The 22,651-nt window shown below is 34.7% G+C and overlaps 1 protein-coding gene, 1 long non-coding RNA gene and 1 pseudogene across 2 annotated transcripts in view; 2 read left to right on the top strand and 1 right to left on the bottom strand.

Moving 5' to 3' along the window:
• The first annotated feature begins 900 nt into the window (after positions 1–900).
• Positions 901–1,963, top strand: LOC137242353 (uncharacterized). The gene is made up of 3 exons (XR_010950200.1): positions 901–996; positions 1,055–1,245; positions 1,304–1,963. It is a non-coding gene; the product is annotated as an uncharacterized lncRNA (long non-coding RNA).
• Positions 1,964–10,857: 8,894 nt separating this feature from the next.
• The window catches only part of LOC137240216 (uncharacterized), a 30,803-nt gene continuing 19,009 nt past the window's right edge, over positions 10,858–22,651 (top strand). Inside the window, exon 1 of the mRNA XM_067766186.1 lies at positions 10,858–11,396. Within this exon, the coding sequence (XP_067622287.1) occupies positions 11,386–11,396 (11 nt within the window). The 5' untranslated portion in view covers positions 10,858–11,385. The remainder of the gene's footprint in view (positions 11,397–22,651) is intronic.
• Positions 12,726–15,013, bottom strand: LOC137239609 (uncharacterized; annotated as a pseudogene).

The raw sequence follows: 22,651 nt of genomic DNA, 5'->3' as shown, positions 1-22,651 counted from the left end.
TGTAGTGGCATTGGCAGATAGGTTGTTTCTGCTGCTGTCGTGGCATTGCATAAAAAATTGTTTTTCGTTTGAACTCCAGAAACAGCTTTCATAACAGTGGACTTACCATGTCAAATCCCGCCAATATTGATTGTTGCCTGACTCGAAATTACCTCTGGCGATAATGGGGACAAATTTTCGATATCCTGTAAATAATAGTTTTTTATTAATTCAAATTATATTAAAGCAAATCCTATAATATAACAGATTGAACGATGCAGATTTTGTAGCACCAATAATGAAAATGAATGAATGGATGTGTAGCTATATGGGAAAATGATGTTAGATTTCCCATAAAATGGCTTTTCCTGTATCGCATTAAAACTTACTTGATCTTGGTTCCTTTGTGGAAAATATAAATATATTATTAATATTAAATGCAAATACCATAGCGCAAACAACACTTAATTTAAATTTAGTTTTTATTATATCCGAAATTATTTGTAAATCAATTTTTATTACTCTGCTGTTGCTGCGCTTCATATGTTTTCGTTTGTTTAATTGCAACAACGAAATAGGTGAAAATAGTGCCGATGGGTTTTCCGCGAATAACTTTTAAACGTGATAAAAAAATATAGTTTTTCTTTTCGGATTCTGAATCTTTACAAAAATACGCGTCGTTTGATACCGCTTTCGACATGTGCGAACAGAATTATAGGTGCAGGACTTAAGTTGCAGTGTTACTAAATTTAGAAATTTAAAAGCTTATATTTCATAAACTAACTGCCTCATTCTGTTTGACGATATCGTCTCCAAAACGATCATCGTTCGTGTGTTCGTATTATGAATTGCAACACGATAGACAAAACGATAAAAGCTGACTGTTACGTGACGAAAGTGCTCGATTGATATTCTGTATCACGAAAAGTTGCTACCAATACGAAAACAAAGTATCAAAAACAAACAACAGGTATTCACTAATGTTTTGGTTGAAAAAGAGTGGCACAAACAAAAAAAGTGAGTATTATAAATTAATTAGTTATTATTGTATAAAAAAACTTGTATTTTATATTAGAAGATTCAAAAAAGACCACAAGCGCCCAATTCCTCGTGCTTGTTCACGAGCTGGAAGCAAATGTGGATCCGGCCAGAGGAGCATCGGTATATGGCGCAAATAAAATTTCATTTGATGAGCAATGGGCCAAAATTGCGGAAAAAGTAAATGCCCACCGTCCATCTCAAAGAAGAACGAGTGAATGGAGAAAGGTATTATATGTACATACATATGTATATACAAATATTATTATTTAATGTTATTTTATAGATATTTGCCGACTTCAAATGCCGCACCAAAAAAAAAAAAATGTGGAAAACCCGGCAAATATGAGTGCTTCAGGTGACGGACAATTTCAGCAGTCTGTACTCAATGAAGTTGAGGAGGCTATAGACAGAATACTGCTAATGACGAAAGGAGCAGCGCCAAGGTGAATGACACTAACAACTTTATTTTTGTTTCACTTATTTTGTAAACTTTATGGAAGTGCGCAAAAACAAAACCTATGTGCACAGAGTTGCGAGTTTGACACTTGATATCATATAGTTTACGAACGACGTAAAATACGATAAACGGCAACATAAGGTTCAGAATACCAAGAGCACACAATACCGTCCAAGCAGGTATCGTTCGTTAAGCGTATCGTTCCCCAAACAGAATGAGGCTGTAAGAGTTTCCTAGAGCTGCGGATTCCATTTTGGTGATTTTTACGGCCCCCGCTTCCCCTACAAATCAACACAAGTTTTAAAATCGTGGCACCTTATGTAAAATCCAACCCGAAAGATGACAGCAAATTATAGTAAAAAAGAAGTGAAATGTGGCAATTTTATGAGCCCATAAATGAAACGCATGCAAAGCCCGGTGATAATTGTAAAAGTCCCCGTTCATATAAATATTTCACGAAGTGTATAAAACAGATTAAATTTTTAGACTTGGTTTAAGATTGGTCGCCTGTGTAATTCCTAAGTTAATACTTGTAGGCAGCCGTTAGCAGTTTTATAAAATTTATGTTTTTGATAGAAAAATTAAAGAAAAATAGAAATATATATCACACGTTTTATTGTAAACAGATGTAACCCAAAATTTAAGGTTTTTGGGAGAATGCAATTAAAGTTTTGTCATATTTTATGCTAATTTCTACGGCACTGACAGTGGTAAGTCAATTCGGGTGGTTAATTTTCTGTTAAAAAATATTTTTATAATAGTTTGAAGAATTTGCTATATTATTACATTGAATTTTCATAAAAAATTCATTCACTATACAATAAAAACATTATGCAGCCAAAAACAACTTTCAGAATAAATTCATAAGGAGTATTTCTGAATGCATCGGTGTAGTATAAAAATAATAGTAAATAAATCATGTTTTTATGGTGTTATATATACAGATTTATTTCGGGTTGATTCATTTTATATTTAAAAATCAAAACATTATTAATTAGAAAAGTTTATGAAACAAAGAACCATAGACTTCTATTTCCGTGTTTCATACGAGACAGAACATAATTTCGTTAGCCAGTTAATAATAGATATCATAATATCTCTACCATAAAAGGTACATATTTTTTCTTTTTATTGCAATGTCAGTTCATATCTTCTGTATATATTCGCTTGTTAAAAATAAATTAAAGCGATCGCTATAGCTATAAAAAATATCCGCGATTCAAAAATCGCCAACACTATTTTCACTGATAGTTCGAAATCACTGTATCGCCCAACACGAGACGATACGAGTAGATACCCTGCAAAAATTATTGGATTACGTGTTCCATTTTCTTCATGTTGGAGTACCCTAACAATATTCCTTTGCAATGCGTTTGCGCACCACCGATCATTGTTCGTTTTTTAACGACCGTGATCACGACACGGTGACGATCGAACAGAGTTCCCAAAAGTAAAATATTGCATACAAATAACTGATAATAAAATTTTACTATGGCAACTCTGATAAAATGCAAGCGCGCACTGCTTTTATGTATACATACTATAGAATAGAGAAATATTAGTTTTTTATTCACTCAATTACTAAATAACATAAGAATATTCATAGTATAAAATATAAAAGTTGTATTGCCCCTCTTCATTTACTTTCATTTTAAATTAAATTCACTCCGATAATTCTTTCCGACACTTTGGCATATGATCCTCTGTGGGTGCTCCATGGAGTACAACACTGAAAGTACTTTGGAAAGTACTCTCACGTATGTACTCCATGGAATACTCACAAATAAAGCGAGAGTGGGATCACCTACTCCTCTCCTAGGACATCGCAATGTTAATTGGAGCACATTTTTTGTATGAATACAGATTAGTTTTGGCGCACTCCTATACTCCTAAAGAATTATTCCTTACACTATTTATGGAGTACACGCGTTTTTTGAAGGGTTGTGAATGCAGAATCTTCTATGTGATTTGTGTTACAACCCAGCAAAATTGTACCCGTACATTGGTTAGTAAAATGCCTAAAATCTGTGTCGATGGAACACGTAAATCGTTGAGTAGCATTTGTACAGGGCAGGGTCAAGTTTTGTGACCAGTCCATTCCGTCGTACCTATTTATGTGATTGTCCATACTGCTCACACATATACAGTATTATACTAATTTCACACAGACGGCTTATTGAATAATAAAGGCAATTTTCTACATTAAGACGATTATTGAGCTCAATCTTCCCTACAAAATTCGAATCTATTATTATTTCATTAGTAGCTAATCGAATGCCTAATGAAGTCAAAAGCACAATGCAACTCTGTTGGCAGTGTTCCGCTTCCGTCTCCGCTTCTTAATTTTCAAAGCAAATGTCATTGTCTGCATGGCGGAACGATACAAGGTGGCCGCATCGAACAGCTGATTATAACCTTTTCTATTTGATTTGATACATCAACTACCGGCGCAGTACGATTTTGACATTTGTCCATCGAATTTACAAGTACATGGAATTTTTTTTGTTTGTAGGTATGTCACCATGCTCCCACCTTGTATCGTTCCGCCATGATTGTCTGTCTCATCCTTCATACTAATCGAGCAGTTACTTCTGTGTGAAAGCAAAAAATTTACGATTTCATTAGCAGGTGAAATGAGATCATTAAGTTTCTGTGTGAAAACAGTATTAGGTTATCGAAATGTAAGCAAACTATGGTGCTATACTGTTCTTACATTCACATTATGGCAGTCATTTTTTAAGTTATATACCTGTAACTTTACGAGTATTTTTACAGTATTTTTACGTTAATATGACCGCATTTTCACTAGTATTATGACGGTTTTTTTACTTGGATTATACTGCCATATAAATAAAACATTTCTTTAATTCAAATCATTTCATTTCTTTTATTCAACATTTTTATAACATATTATATTATTTATAATAGTTGTAAATTATTAACTATAAGTCTTAAGGAAGGAATAGTTTTTCAGTCTTGTTGGTGAGCCATAAATACAAATTTATTTGTATGCGATTGTATGCATACAAAGTTAAGGGAAACTTAAATAAATTAATTTATGATATAGAAAACAAAAGAGAAGAACTAACAGAACTATTGGTTGCAGTAAACCATCAAATCGCGGGTAGGCAATTCACAATTTGAGTAAGTTGACTTGTAACTCGCCAATTTTAATACTATAAATTTTTTAATTTAGTTCAGAAAGCTTAAAATTGAAATTCAGAATTTCTGTTTGTAGTTCAGAAAATTATAATTGAACTTAAATTGTAATTTTCTGAACTTAAGTTGCAATTTGCTCAGCGGCAGTTGAAATTCCTGACCTTCAATTATAATTTACTGAACTTCTATTGAAAATTGTGAACTTCAATTGTAATTTTTTGAACTCCAATTGAAATTCTCGAGCTTTCAGAACTTCAATAGCAACTTTCAAAATTTTTTTTATATAGAATGAACAATTTAACATTTTTTCTGACAGTTAAAGTGGTGAATTGCCTACCAGAGGTTTGAAACCACTTGCATTCGTGTTGGCGCTTCTCTATATAATTAATATAACAATATCTTTTTAATAATTTCATTAATAGACAAATATAAATTGTTTTCCTTTACATTTTAGAACTGTGTACAAAAATATTTAATTTTACATATCGCAACCTAAACCAAAAAGTATTGCAACTCATAATCAGAGAAGCTTTGTGTTGAATGTTGATTTATACCACAAAAATAACAAAATTCTTAACAAACCCAGGCTAAACGATAACGTTAACTACCAAAAAAACATAAATTATTTTACGATGCTTTCATGGATCGATTTACACTTAAATACCGATTTAATTTTTTTTAAGTTTTCACATTTTTTAGTTTAAAATGCGATATATACATTCAGTGGAATAATTTTACATTGAGGGTACTTCATGCAATATTCTTTCTTCGAGATTTTGCAATAATAAACGTAGGTACTCATAGCAATTTTTATACTCAGTTGAGCAGAGCTCACAGAGTATATTAAGTTTGATTGGATAACGGTTGGTTGTACATATATAAAGGAATCGAGATAGATATAGACTTCCATATATCAAAATAATCAGGATCGAAAAAAAATTTGATTGAGCCATGTCCGTCCGTCCGTCCGTCCGTCCGTCCGTCCGTCCGTTAACACGATAACTTGAGTAAATTTTGAGCTATCTTGATGAAATTTGGTATGTAGATTCCTGGGCACTCATCTCAGATCGCTATTTAAAATGAACGATATCGGACTATAACCACGCCCACTTTTTCGATATCGAAAATTTCGAAAAACCGAAAAAATGCGATAATTCATTGCCAAAGGCAATTAAAGCGATGAAACTTGGCAGATGGGTTGACGTTATGACGCAGAATAGAAAATTAGTAAGATTTTGGACAATGGGCGTGGCACCGCCCACTTTTACAAGAAGGTAATTTAAAAGTTTTGCAAGCTGTAATTTGGCAGTCGTTGAAGATATCATGATGAAATTTGGCAGGAACGCTGCTACTATTACTATATATGTGCTAAATAAAAATTAGCAAAATTGGATGAAGAACTCGCCCACTTTTTAAAAAAAAAATTTTTTTAATTCAAATTTTAACAAAAAATTTAATATCTTTACTGTATATAAGTAAATTAAGTCAAAATTCAACTCCTGTAATGATATGATGCAACAAAATACAAAAATAAAAGAAAATTTCAAAATGGGCGTGGCTCCGCCCATTTTCATTTAGTTTGTCTAGAATACTTTTAATGCCATAAGTCGAACAAAAATTTACCAATCCTTCTCAAATTTGGTAGGTACATAGATTCTATGACGGTAACTGTTCTCTGTGAAAATGGCCGAAATCGGTGGAAGCCACGCCCAGTTTTTATACACAGTCCACCGTCTGTCCTTCCGCTCGGCTGTTAACACAATAACTTGAGCAAAAACCGATATATCTTTACTAAACTTAGCCCACCTACTTATCTGAACTCACTTTATCTCGGTGTAAAAAATAGCCGAAATCCGACCATAACCACGCCCACTTTATCGATATCGAAAATTACGAAAAATGAAAAAAATGCCATAATTCTATACCAAATACGAAAAAAGGGATGAAACATGGTAACTGGATTGGTTTATTGACGCAAAATATAACTTTGGAAAAAATTTTGTAAAATGGGTGTGACACCTACCATATTAAGTAGAAGAAAATGAAAAAGTTCTACAAGGCAAAATCAACAGGCCTTGGAATCTTGGCAGGAATACTGTTAGTGGTATTGCATATATAAATAAATTAGCAGTACCCGACAGATGATTTTCTGGATCACCTGGTCCACATTTTGGTCGATATCGCGAGAACACCTTCACATATACATCTAAGGGCCACTCGCTTTTAAAACCCTCATTAATACCTTTAATTTGATATCCATATCGTACAAACACATTCTAGAGTCACCCCTGGCCCACCCTAATGGCGATATCTCGAAAAGGCGTCCACCTATAGACCTAATGCCCACTCCCTCTTAAAATGCTCAGTAACACCTTTCGTTTGATACCCATATCGTACAAACATTCTAGAGTCACCTCTGGCCCACCCTAATGGCGATATCTCGAAAAGGCGTCCACCTATAGACCTAATGTCCACTCCCTCTTAAAATGCTCAGTAACACCTTTCGTTTGATACCCATATCGTACAAACATTCTAGAGTCACCCCTGGCCCACCCTATTGGCGATGTCTCGAAAAGGCCACCTATAGACCTAATGCCCACTCCCTCTTAAAATGCTCAGTAACACATTTCGTTTGATACCCATATCGTACAAACATTCTAGAGTCCCCCTGGCCCACCCTAATGGCGATATCTCGAAAAGGCGTCCACCTATAGACCTAATGCCCACTCCCTCTTAAAATGCTCAGTCACACCTTTCGTTTGATACCCATATCGTACAAACATTCTAGAGTCACCCTTGGTCCACCTTTATGGCGATATCTCGAAAAGGCGTCCACCTATAGACCTAATGCCCACTCCCTCTTAAAATGCTCAGTAACACCTTTCGTTTGATACCCATATCGTACAAACATTCTAGAGTCACCCTTGGTCCACCTTTATGGCGATATCTCGAAAAGGCGTCCACATATAGAACTAAGGATTACTCCCTTTTAAAATGCTCATTACCACCTTTCATTTGATACCCATATCGTACAAACACATTCTAGAGTCACCCCTGGCCCACCCTAATGGCGATATCTCGAAAAGGCGTCCACCTATAGACCTAATGCCCACTCCCTCTTAAAATGCTCAGTAAGACCTTTCGTTTGATACCCATATCGCACAAACATTATAGAGTCACCCCTGGCCCACACTAATGGCGATATCTCGAAAAGACGTCCACCTATAGACCTAATGCCCACTCCCTCTTAAAATGCTCAGTAACACCTTTCGTTTGATACCCATATCGTACAAACACATTCTAGAGTCACCCCTGGCCCACCCTAATGACGATATCTCGAAAAGGCGTCCACTTATAGACCTAATGCCCACTCCCTCTTAAAAGGCTCAGTAACACCTTTCGTTTGATACCCATATCGTACAAACATTCTAGAGTCACCCTTGGTCCACCTTTATGGCGATATATCGAAAAGGCGTCCACCTATAGAACTAAGGATTACTCCCTTTTAAGATACTCATTACCATCTTTCATTTGATACCCATATCCTACAAACACATTCTAGAGTCACCCCTGGTCCACCTTAATGGCGATATCTCGAAAGGGCGTCCACCGATAGACCTAAGGCCCACTCCCTCTTAAAATGCTCAGTAACACCTTTCATTTGATACCCATATCGTACAAACAAATTCTAGAGTCAGCCCTGGTCCACCTTTATGGCGATATTCCTAAATGGCGTCCATCCATAGAACTATGGCCTACTCTCTCTTAAAATACTCTTTAATACCTTCCATTTGATACACATGTCATACAACCACATTCCAAGGTTACCCTAGGTTCATTTTCCTACATGGTGATTTTCCTTATTTTGTCTCCATAGCTCTCAACTGAGTATGTAATGTTCGGTTACACCCGAACTTAGCCTTCCTTACTTGTTTGTTTTGAATTACGTGATTACAATATTTATAAGGATCATTTAGTTGATGGTATTGGTACTGTAAGTTAAATTCATCAGCAATTATTTATATTCAAAATATATTCTTGTTATACATCTAATTTATAAACTTTGGTTAAAAATTATTGACAAATTCGTTGCAATTAAATTGCTTAAAAATTGCTGCAAACTTTACGCCATTGTTGAATATTTTTTTAATAAAGAGAATAAAAAGCTTAGAGTAATTAATTAGAATAAAATTTTAAGTCCACCATTTATGTCCGCTCAGTGGCTTCAGTTGCATCCGTCTCTGCGTCGACTTCATCATCGCCGTCGTTGCCCTAATGTTCATTTTCTTCATCAGATTCTTCTTCATTGTCTTGCATTTCATCTGTGTCATCAACTTCCTTGTCCTCCTGTAAAAAGGCCGTTTTTTCTTAAATTATATCAAACTATTAATATGTAAAAATATCGGATTTTACCTCTTCTTCGTCTTCGTCTTCATTTTCTCCCCCCCATCTTCATCGGACTGTTTGCCATCATTTGCCGTACATTGGTTAGTAAAATGGCTAAAATCTGTGTCGATGGAACACGTAAATCGTTGAGTAGCATTTGTACAGGGCAGGGTCAAGTTTTGTGACCAGTCCATTCCGTCGTACCGATTTATGTGATTGTCCATACTGCTCACACATATACAGTATTATACTAATTTCACACAGACGGCTTATTGAATAATAAAGGCAATTTTCTACATTAAGACGATTATTGAGCTCAATCTTCCCTACAAAATTCGAATCTATTATTATTTCATTAGTAGCTAATCGAATGCCTAATGAAGTCAAAAGCACAATGCAACTCTGTTGGCAGTGTTCCGCTTCCGTCTCCGCTTCTTAATTTTCAAAGCAAATATCATTGTCTGCATGGCGGAACGATACAAGGTGGCCGCATCGAACAGCTGATTATAACCTTTTCTATTTGATTTGATACATCAACTACCGGCGCAGTACGATTTTGACATTTGTCCATCGAATTTACAAGTACATGGAATTTTTTTTGTTTGTAGGTATGTCACCATGCTCCCACCTTGTATCGTTCCGCCATGATTGTCTGTCTCATCCTTCATACTAATCGAGCAGTTACTTCTGTGTGAAAGCAAAAAATTTACGATTTCATTAGCAGGTGAAATGAGATCATTAAGTTTCTGTGTGAAAACAGTATTAGGTTATCGAAATGTAAGCAAACTATGGTGCTGTACTGTTCTTACATTCACATTATGGCAGTCATTTTTTAAGTTATATACCTGTAACTTTACGAGTATTTTTACAGTATTTTTACGTTAATATGACCGCATTTTCACTAGTATTATGACGGTTTTTTTACTTGGATTATACTGCCATATAAATAAAACATTTCGGGAAAATTTTAGAATAGCACCCCCCGAGTTCGGGGTTAAACTTGGTATCAAATGAAAGAGAGAGTTCTCCCGATCACAAATATATATAACTTAAAGTGCGCAGACTTATAGTTTACGAGTTATTTGATGTTAAAGTTTGCAAGTTTAGCAAATTTCTATAGTACTTTCATTTACAATTTACACATCTTTCAAAACCTTTATGCACATAAATATCTATATAAATTGGCAACGATACACTTAAATTTCATTTTAGTATATTTCACATATAATTCTTGCATTGTTTTTACTTAATATAAAAGTTTTTATTAAATCAATCGCGCTTTTGTAGCAACATTCACATTTATGTATATATATATTTTATTGATGACATTACAAAGCTGTGCTGCCACATCTAAAAAACGGAACAAGTGCAGAATCGAAAAATAACTTATAAAGATATCTTTCATCTGATGTATATATATCTTTAACTTTTCTAGTCTTTATTTACCAAAAATTTGAAAAAGCTCTTTTTTGCATTCGTGAACGAGCTGATATTACCTTATAACTCTTATGTTTATTGTTATGTTAGCCGATCCAACAACGGCTGCGCCATGCACAGTAATTCTGCGTAGATCACCTTTCCGCGTAGGCGGCCTTCGGCCGCGCTTATTTAAAATAACCCTGGGCTACGCCATGCCAAGTCCGGGTGGGTGGTATAACCGTGGCTACCGCCACGGTGATGTCCTTCCGCATATTACCTTATAACTCTTATGTTTATTGTTATGTTATCCGATCCAACACCGGCTGCGCCATGCACAGTAATTTCCGCGTAGGCGGCCTTCGGCCGCGCTTATTTAAAATAACCCTGGGCTACGCCATGCCAAGTCCGGGTGTGTGGTATAACCGTGGCTACCGCCACGGTGATGTCCTTCCGCATATTACCTTATAACTCTTATGTTTATTGTTATGTTAGCCGATCCAACACCGGCTGCGCCATGCACAGTAATTCTGCGTAGAACACCTTTCCGCGTAGGCGGCCTTCGGCCGCGCTTATTTAAAATAACCCTGGGCTACGCCATGCCAAGTCCGGGTGCGTGGTATAACCGTGGCTACCGCCACGGTGATGTCCTTCCGCATAGTAGTAAAAATATATATTTTCCTTTTTCTTTATTAACTGAAAGGTGGCACGTTAATATTTATATTTGTTTTTTCTTTGTTGATGTGGCAGCACAGCTTTGTAATGTCATCGATAAAATACATACATACATAAATGTGAATGTTGCTACAAAAGCGCGATTTATTTAATAAAAACATTTAAATTAAGTAAAAACAATGCAAGAATTATATGTGAAATATACTAAAATGAAATTTAAGTGTATCGTTGCCAATTTATATAGATATTTATGAGCATAAAGGTTTTGAAAGATGTGTAAATTGTAAGTGAGAGTGCTATAGAAATTTGCTAAATTTGCAAACTTTAACATCAAATAACTCGTAAACTATAAGTCTGCGCACTTTAAGTTATATATATTTGTGATCGGGAGAACTCCCTCTTTCATTTGATACCAAGTTTAACGCCGAACTCGGGGGGTGCTAAACTAAATCGCTGCCAACATTTCTTTAATTCAAATCATTTCATTTCTTTTATTCAACATTTTTATAACATATTATATTATTTATAATAGTTGTAAATTATTAACTATAAGTCTTAAGGAAGGAATAGTTTTTCAGTCTTGTTGGTGAGCCATAAATACAAATTTATTTGTATGCGATTGTATGCATACAAAGTTAAGGGAAACTTAAATAAATTAATTTATGATATAGAAAACAAAAGAGAAGAACTAACAGAACTATTGGTTGCAGTAAACCATCAAATCGCGGGTAGGCAATTCACAATTTGAGTAAGTTGACTTGTAACTCGCCAATTTTAATACTATAAATTTTTTAATTTAGTTCAGAAAGCTTAAAATTGAAATTCAGAATTTCTGAAAATAACAAAATTCTTAACAAACCCAGGCTAAACGATAACGTTAACTACCAAAAAAACATAAATTATTTTACGATGCTTTCATGGATCGATTTACACTTAAATACCGATTTAATTTTTTTTAAGTTTTCACATTTTTTAGTTTAAAATGCGATATATACATTCAGTGGAATAATTTTACATTGAGGGTACTTCATGCAATATTCTTTCTTCGAGATTTTGCAATAATAAACGTAGGTACTCATAGTAATTTTTTGTTTTGAATTACGTGATTACAATATTTATAAGGATCATTTAGTTGATGGTATTGGTACTGTAAGTTAAATTCATCAGCAATTATTTATATTCAAAATATATTCTTGTTATACATCTAATTTATAAACTTTGGTTAAAAATTATTGACAAATTCGTTGCAATTAAATTGCTTAAAAATTGCTGCAAACTTTACGCCATTGTTGAATATTTTTTTAATAAAGAGAATAAAAAGCTTAGAGTAATTAATTAGAATAAAATTTTAAGTCCACCATTTATGTCCGCTCAGTGGCTTCAGTTGCATCCGTCTCTGCGTCGACTTCATCATCGCCGTCGTTGCCCTAATGTTCATTTTCTTCATCAGATTCTTCTTCATTGTCTTGCATTTCATCTGTGTCATCAACTTCCATGTCCTCCTGTAAAAAGGCCGTTTTTTCTTAAATTATATCAAACTATTAATATGTAAAAATATCGGATTTTACCTCTTCTTCGTCTTCGTCTTCATTTTCTCCCCCCCCCCCCCCCCCCCCCCATCTTCATCGGACTGTTTGCCATCATTCTCATGTTGTGTGCTATTATCCTCGCCAATTCGCCCGCTCATTTTAGGCGCTGTTGTACTTCAAATATAGCGTATGTTAGATTACCCTCATATCTACGAACCACTGGTTGTTGAACTTCACTCAGTTCCTCTTCATGGTCAAATTCTTTTTCTGCACGTTCGCATGCAATTTGGTCAGAATCCTGTGATAAAACTTCAGGCCATGAAAACTTTTTCTTCTTCATAGATTTTTTGTCAGATTTGGACCTTTGGTTTTTAGGCGACACCCGATTGGATAGTGTGCGATCATGGAAAGGCGTGCCCATTGACATATTCTTCATATTACTCCATGCTGCATTGCCGTTAAGTCTATTCATTTCAAATATATCATTTTTGTTTTCAATTTCCTCTTTTACTCGCACACAATTACTTACTATTTCATTGTTATCCAAACGCAACTCAGTTAATGAATACCCAGGCTGTTGAAACTCTCGTTCGAATATACGACGATACCGTGCATAATCCGGCCGGTCGTGATAGGCAAATTGCCCTAAATGATGAAGGAACCTAAATATTTAGAGACCTGCTTGCTATAGATTTGTTTCAGCATTTCGCGTACATCAGTCATTAGATACTCCTTTGCACGATGAACTTTTCTTGCTGATGTCCGCATACGTATTACATTTAACAACAAAGTCAGAATCATCATCGTCATCATTGGCTTCCTGCTCTGAAATATTGCCGCTATCTGTAGTCTGTTGTTTTTCTTCATAGTGCTCATCGTATTTTGAAGACTTTATACTAGCCGAACGCGAAGATTTCGAATTGCCCGTTGTAACAGGAGCAGTAGCAGTTTGTTTTTTATAATATTTGCATTTGGAAATCATACTCTTTTGCGCTTTCACGTCATTGTGACAGTAACCTTTATCGTGTAATTTTTCCAAAACGTTAACAATGTGTATGCCTGTGTTAACACATACTTTTTATGGACACAATTTTTAATTAAAGATTGTAGATCGCGATCAAAATGCAAAATGGCAACACAAGAAAACGGTAACGAGATCCCCAAAATAATGAGAACCTGATACGATGTAGCTGGTTACACCCGTAGGTGGAATTTAGGTTAGTGATGCTGCAACATTTGGTTGTTTACCCAAGTTAAAATTTTCCACTTTTAAATTGTTTGCTAAATAAAACAAGAGTTCTTATTTATTTTGTCTATGAATTAAAGAAAAATTCTTACCTTCGTCTTTTGCAGTGTTCATTAAACAATGGATTCTACAAACAGAGGACCATTTGAATGTAGTTCGATTTTTACCACGAATTTTGCATTTTCGTTGGTTACCGGAATGCTGATATTATCCGAAGCCAAAAATATTTCTCCAAAATTACCTTTGCCTATGTGTAGACAGTGTGCAAAAGGCAAAATAGCAGGTATTATGAATGTGACAGCGTTTTTCGACGTGTTGGCACAAAGAAGTATCGATGAGTTGTTAGCATGTTTAGTAGATTGATTTCTAACTATTGGATCTATAAGGTGATTACAATGTTTATAAAGACCATTTAGTTGATGGTATTGGTACTTTCAGTTAAGTTCATCACAAGTATTAAATTCAAAATATTTTCTTGTTATACATCTAGTTTATAAAGTTTGGTTAAAAATTATTGACAAATTCGTTGCCATTGCATTGCTTTAAAAATCTTTGCAAACTTTATGCGATTGTTGAATATTTTTTTTTAAATTAGAGCATGAAAAGCTTAGAATAGAAACGTAGGAAAAAGCTTAGAATTATTAGATTATTAGATACTTTTTACCAAGATTATTTCAGTGTGTTGTTCGTTTGTTGTAGAAATTCGTTGCATATTAATTTTCAGATCAAGAATACTCAAAGGTGTCGTGGCATCGTCTTGTTGGCCAATCGCGCGCCGCAATATCCATTGATGGGAATTGACATTCATTATAAAGTAGCGAAGTCACGGTCCTGCGCAAACACATCGCAAACCTGTGTTGGCAAAAGGTATTCTGAACTTTTGAAAATTATCAACACGTAGTTCAGCACTATCACGCTCAGCCTTGAATTCCAATTCTATATTTAATGCCATTTTATATTTTTTGTATGTCCATCAAAGAAAAGTACAGCGTCCACAACCATTTTAGAAAATAAATATTTTTGTTGATTAATAAGTTTGGAGGTCATTGCTGTGGCAGCGCATTTTTCCAATAAAGCACGTTGTTGTTCCTTTGATTGGCGCTTCGACATGTACAGCCATGTCATTTTTGGTCATGCATAGTTGTAATGCTTTACATATAGCTTTAATGAGGATACGTACATGCACGCCTACCTCAACATATGGCTTAACTTGTTTTAAGATTGCCCTCCTTAAAATACTACTGAAGTGGTGCCATCGCCGACCTGATAAGAGAAAAATTTGTAATCTACACATTCTAGTATAACAAAAAACTTCCTCAGCATCTTGAGATTTGGCGATGTCGACTGGAGTTTTACTGCTGGATGCATAATATCCAATAGTTTCATAATGGTTGCACCATCATTTGAAATTGTGGCCCTACCACTGGAATCAACAATATGTTTGTCCATGCTGCGTGAACCCAATGTAGTGCGTACATCGTCCACAATTGAATGCGAGGCATTGATGTTGGATATGAGTTGTGGTTTACCTTGAGAGCTATCGGTACCCAAACATTTTTTACACAAAAACTCATGTACCCAATACAAGTTCAGGATGTTCATATTTATCGACACGCTGTCCGGTGTGGCCCAAATGTTGGAAATATTCAGTTGGCACTGTTGAGAAAAAATATGTTTTACTATTTTTTACTATCTGTTGTTACTTTACATATTAGTCATTGGAAACGACGACAAGCAACTACAAATTGCATATTAGCCTTGCAACGATTACATCTAATTAGACCAAATTCACAAAAATTTACAATGGGGGCTAATAATCACCTTCAACCGTGCGTGCCATTGGTGAGACGGTAAGTGTAATGGACAAAGCTGTTGTTTTTAATAAATCAGCTGTTGCAGGTATGCAATACAAAGAGGACCTGCAAACGAGAAAGATCAATGTAATTGCCAAACAAAACATTAATTTCGAATATCAATACCAGGCATGCTTAACGAACGAAACGATATCATTTAGTTACGATAATCAACGTTAATAAACGAAACGAAGTCATTTCGTTTCGTTTATTAGCGTTGATTATCGTAACGAAATGATATCGTTTCGTTCGTTAAGCATGCCTGCTCAATACCTAGCGTAACGTGGCGAGGAGTTACCTTATCTTGTACCACATATTTTGTGGTCACCAATGGTGGTTTATGTTGTTTAGTAATAAAAGCACCACCAGCGCTGATTTTCAATGATAACGCTTATCGGATTTGGCATCTGATCGGGATCTTAACGGCGTTGGGTTACTGTTGCCGCTGTTGATATATACCAGTACCAGTATCAGGTGCAGGTGGTTGCTAAAGAAAATAATACAAAAATAATCATCAGCAATGTTTGAAATATATCAGTAGTATTAGCATATCTTGAACTAGGTTTTAAAGACCGTAAATAAATAAATAATTATTATTATTATATAACCAGGACGTGCGGATATTGGGGGTTGACCCGGCATGTGTGGCTGACTGTTGTTGTGTTGGTGGCTTCATTTGAGCCATGCAACCACCTGGTGCACCTGGTTGTTGTAGAGAATAACCTGGCTGTTGAGGTAATGGAGGACAACCAGGTGGACCAGGTTGTGGTGGATAGCCCGACTGTTTTGGCTTTGGCAGATATGTTGTTGCTGCTGCTGTTGTTGCGCCTGTCTGCTCAAAATTTACTTCTCAATACCAATGGCGGCTTCGCAGAATTAGTTCTAGATACAAATACACGTTACAGCACCAAATTTAGAGATTGCTTTTGCTGATGTGAATTATGTTTCTTTATGAAAAATGTACACTTTTAACTTGTATACAGACCTAAAACACTTTTTCTTCTATTTATTTGGAAATTTGCAACTTTTTCAATGCGGTACGTCTGCGGCGTTTCAAGCTGAAAACAACAAATGGCGGATTCGCAGAAAATTTTTGTGACGTATTTGAGGGTACATAGCATGTAGAAAAGGCAAGCATATATGGATCGGACATTTCAATTAGCCCATCTCATTCTGTCATACTAACAATTGTGGAACAATGTGGGATATTTTGTTGTTGGTCGCCATTTTTAGTCACTAGATTTTTGCTGGGAAGACAAGTACTCGTTACCTAATCGATGACTTAATCGTCACCGATAACTTGGTCACCAATTATTGTCTTATAGCTGAATTCAGTAAGCCGTCTCTAGTCACTATTAGAGACTATTTGGGGTGAAAATCACTTTTGAAACAATTTGCCATTCTGTAAGCTGTCTCGCGTCTCCAGCCTCACAAAAGCAATCACTAATTTGTGAGCTGGGCCGGGGCAGATCACAAACGTGAAAATTTCAGAAAAAGTATGAAAATTATTTGCGAAAAACGCTTTAAATATATTTTTTTTTATTCCTCAAATTAAAATAAGCATAGAAAAAATTAAAAAACAGAAAATACTTAAAAAAACATTGAACTCTATGTGGCGCCACTGAGATTCGAACATACACACTGCGTTTTTCTATAAAATTTGTGAACGGCGTCTTAGCCAGCTCAGCCAAAACACCACTCAAGATTGCGTTGACAAAATGCAATGCTATATTATTTGTTCAATGTATGAGTAAATTGTCATTTTGGTGAATTTCGTTGATATGGAGAATTATTTTTGTGACTTTCGTTTACTGAATACCGAAATCATCTCAAGTTACAAAAATTGTCTCTAAAGGAAAATCTCAAATTTAGAGACTTGAGATGAGACTGAATTACAGAATTCAGCCGTTAATCACAAATCACCTACCCAGATTGCGAGTTCACGAGTTCATTCTGCGCACATACGTCACAGTTGACTGCTTGAGCGAATGAAAGAAAGAGAGAAAAAACAAGAGCTAAAGGAAAATAACGTATGAATTGTCCATAAAAAACAGCTGATCTTTTGTTTACATGCGCAATGCGGAATCTTCTGTGTCTGATTTGTGGTTAATCACTTTTACATTTGTAGTGTACTTGATCATATCGATACTACTGTAGTCACGTTGGATAATGGCACGTCACAAATCACACTAAGAAGATTGTGCATTCACGAATTCAAAATTGCTTCGTTCTGCGCATCTACGTCACACTTGACTGCTTCAGCGAATGAAAGAAAGAGAGAGAAAAAGAGCTAAAGGAAAATGACTTAAAAATTGCTCATAAAATAATGTTTACATGCGCTATGCGCCACCTTCTATAATTACATCATGATGGCCCGTAATCATAGTCGCTGACTAAAATACCCTTAGCATGTAAGAAAATCTTGCCTAAATTAAAAACGGGATTTAAAATTTTGGTCTGTCATAGACATATTAAACGCAGTTTTCAGCTAAAATAAGCATGGACAGGGTATCCGCATGAAAAAAGGCATTGATTAGCGCTATGAAGAAATTTTTTAGAAGTTTTAAAAGTTCACCATGTTCCTTACAACCGTGGTTACTTGACTCCACATATAAAATATGTTAATTTTTTACTTGACAAAAACTCTTACAATACCACAAAAATTGTCAAAGGAGTACCTGAAAACGCGTTTTGATCATAATCCGGTGGCGGATAATTGTCATTCATTTCTAGTTAAAAGTTATTATCAAACGATTTGTAAAAAATCTTTGTTTTTTTTTATCAGCCGTCAATTTAAAATTGAGTAAATAATTAATTGAACATGAACATACTTATTTAAAGAAAATTTACTTAATTTCGTTCTTAAAATATTATTTAAATCTCACATAAACGAATAGGTAGTTAAAGCGGATTTGGGCTCCTAAAAGCAAAGGAAGCAAACAAGGCTATTCACTCATACACTCGTATTCATATTGAAAGTTTATATAGTTTGTAAGAATGTTGTAAAGAAACATTGTTTTCATTAAGACATATGTGACGGCCAAAATGATGGAAAACTTAAATAGTTGTTTTTTTGCAAGCGAGCTTGAAAAAAAACGCTTGAACTAGCTAAACGGTTTCATTATGGCAAAACCATACAGATAGTTTAAGTTTATCAGCTAATTGTAACTTTTTTTAGCTGCTGTGACATTTCTACTTCTAGCGCAGTATGTTTTTGACACTCAACCAGAGAATTACAAAAACAAAATACATGAAATGCGTGTGTTTGTTTGAACGTATGTCATCCTGCCGCCACGCTGTTATTTTGTTATTTTTGTTTATCCGCACATTCGTATGTCCATTTCATTCGCTCGTTCACAATAGTGCCCTATTTTTGAATATGCAACACTATACAACATTGTCAATCAGGTCGACAATTACCTTTCAGTTGAAACCGCTTAGCCAACTCAACTCGATTACTTTTTATTGTTGCTTTCCTTGCAATTCGGTAAGCTAGCTAGTGTTTTAATTGTAATAGTTAGCAACGAAATACAGCTAATGTTAGGTGGCCTTATTCGTTAAAGCCGTTTAATTTAATAGACCCGAATAGGGATATGTCTAACCTCTATACTAATAAGTATGCAGGACATTCAATGATAATCAGGTTAAATAAAATTTATGTTTGTCTTCGCAAAGTCAGCATAAATAAAGGGAGTTTAGTTAGTTTTCCATAGGAAAGAAGTGACTTAGAATGTTGAGTCATTGTGCATGGACCTGCAAAGTGTAAGTCCCTTTTATATTAAAAAATCATTGAACTCAAGTCGATCATGAAATTGACTAATAGGGTGATAAGCAGTCCTTAAAATTTTTGTTGCTAATTCTTGTTGTATTCCGTGTTTTATTTCACGCTTTCTTTTAAGAGGAATTGGCAAATGTAAACGGGAATAGAAGATACAAAAGGAAATGCCAGAATTGAATTCAAGAATTCTGTAATGTAATTCAATAATTATAAGTCGGAAATAAGAAACTCTTATTTTATTAATAGATATACACAAAAAACCAAATAATTACCCTCAAATGACTGCGAAACTGGTGAAAATTGTATCAGCGGAAAACGCCTTTTTAGTTAATTCTTTTCTGTGTACAACAATATCACCAAAATTACGTCAACCACATGAAAGTCTCAAACTTTTTTTGCAAAAATATCTTGGCAGAGTAAAAGTATTACTTTGCCGCCTTCGGATTATTGCTACCGAAATTCAAACGCGTCACTTGACACCTCTCCCGAAATTTTTTGACATATATTAAAAATCGACGCCTGTGATAAATAATTCCTTCCATTGAATATTTACTTCTAAATTTAATGTCAAAATCAGTATAGGATAATACTTTTTCCTCAAAAGATACTAAATTATCAAAACTCACAAATATCTATGAATGCGGAATAGTCTTAATTAAAGGTTTCGCATATGTGGAGCCAAGTAACCATCGCGCAATTTAAAATTAAAATTTCGTCAGAAACATATTAATACGCATTCTAGGTATAATAAATTAGTTCCTGACGTATATTTAAGTTCATCGCGTTTAAATAGCAAAATTGTTTGATTTCTCGCAACTTTTGACAGCAGACCACCAACTTAAAACCTATTTCAAAAAATCGCGCTCATGTCATTTTAAATTTAAAATACTTTTTTAGAGATAAAATAGTGTTTAAGTATACTATAACAGACTTAAAATGATATATAATTTAGAACCATGTTTAAACCACTTAAACTCTATTTTATTTCGACTATGACTATGGGCCAATTTGTTTATTGATCAAACGTAATATTTAATATATAATACTCTTAAAACTACCCTACAAGACAGGTACCCGTTCCCTAATCGATTACTTAATCGTCATCAATAACTTGTTCACCAATTATCGTCTTAATGACTTTTACATTGCTGACGTGAAAAAGGTAACGCAATTGCTCTCTCAAAATAGTGTACGTGTGACTCTCTTTCTCGCTCTTACGTATTGTGTTTTCGACATTCCTTCTCGCTCGATGTTATTTACATTTTTAAGTTACTTCATCAGTTATGTTTTCGTTATCGCTAACCAAAACATATGCAACAACAACAATACGGGTAACTGGTCTATCGGTTACCCGTATCGGTTACCTTCTGTCAAATCGCTTTTTCTATGAATGAAACGCGTCCTTTATGTTCAGATAATATTTAATTATAAATTGTTCATATATACAATGTTTTTTTAGAATTTAAATTATTGCCTTATTACTCTAGCGAACTTTACATATGTGAATTTTTATATTTATAAACTATATAAATACATTAACGTCTATTCATAGTCGTGCCCTTTCCGAAACCTTGTTTTGAAGTTCTTATTTTTCCTGCGCTGGTAGTGTTGCTCATCAGTTTGCAGTCATATTAGTTTGGTAGGTATAGTAACATCAGACGTAGGGAAATTAGGAAGCATGTCAGGAGTATCACCAGAATCCAAAGAAGCATGGTGATTCGTCACCTCCGTTTTCTTCCATATCCGGATTCATTCCATACTAGTAATTATAAATATCTTGTAGATGCCACATAGGTGTAACCATACCCTCAAGATATTTCCGTTCAAATCTTGTGGTGTACACGTAAACTTGTATTTGTTCTAAATTATTCACCACATTCTAAACATAGAAAAGATGTATTAAGTGTTTGCGTAAATACCATTGTGATTACAATATGGACAAACATTCAATTCTAAACTTTTCGTTGTTACATCAATTGTTTCAGCGTGTTGTACACGTAAATAAAAATTCATACTTGAATGTATTTTCGTCTTCCAATCGCATAATTTACATTTTAAATAATGACTATTAGGCATATGAGAAATCTCATGGTCCAATAATTTGTTGAAGCTTGGTGTAGCTGCTTGAATAACACAAAATTTACATTTTGCCCCACGTTCGTTATATTTAAATTGTAAATGTTCTGGTTTCTCTACACGATGCATAAAGTTTAGATGCTTTTTCCAACAATGTGCTGAATTTAATTGAAATACATACATTGGGCATTGTCTCATGATAAATTTTCCATAAATATACTGAGCCTCTTTATGTAGGCTTTTTTCTTAACATCTAATTCTGGCCGTACAGGATATGACAGTTTTGCTTCACGTTATAATCCACACTCATACTATTTTCAGATTCTGTTTCATAATTTTCATCATTTTCAACATTGGACTTTGCATCAACATCATTATCATCATCGTCATTTTTTGATAACTCTGTTTTAAGCTTCATATTTATCAAAGGTTCATCTTCCTTAGTATTAGAATTAGAAACATTGTCATCTTCGGTTAAGTTTTTATCAAGTTTAGCTTTTTTCCTAGGTTAAAATTCTTTACTATCCGTACTAGAATTAATACCATCATCAACATTTTTCGTGGTCTGTTTGAGTTTTTAAATTTGCAAATGGTTCGCCTTTATCAGTATTAGAATCAGAATGGCCTTGGCCATCTTCACCGTGTTGCAAAGTAGGCGACACATGTTGGTGTTGATGTTTGCGCATATTGCGGATATGTTGGTGGTTCACTAGTCATTAATTGTTTAGAAGTTTCAACTTGTTGCGTTTGTTGTTGTTGTTGCTGGCTGATGATGTGGTGTTAACGTTTGTTGTACAATTTATTCGGGTGATTGCACATATTGTTGGTGTGTTATAGTGCTGGAAATCCTTCCGATATTGAAAGTACTTGATTAGTGTAATCCCCACGTAGTGAACTACTCCTGTGACCGCGTCCGCGGTAACTATTACATCTGAAGGCGCTTAAGTTACAGGCATAGCTGACATCGCTTATATAACAGGTTGACTCTAAAGTAAAAACCAAAACAAAATATTAGAATCAGTATTTATGAATAACATATTTAAAATAAGCTCTTAC

This window comes from Eurosta solidaginis, chromosome 2 (genome assembly GCF_040869045.1).
Source record: "Eurosta solidaginis isolate ZX-2024a chromosome 2, ASM4086904v1, whole genome shotgun sequence".
Classification (NCBI taxonomy): Eukaryota; Metazoa; Arthropoda; class Insecta; order Diptera; family Tephritidae; genus Eurosta; species Eurosta solidaginis.
The sequence above is the reverse complement of the archived record's forward strand: the minus strand, read 5'-3'. Positions and strand labels throughout refer to the sequence as shown.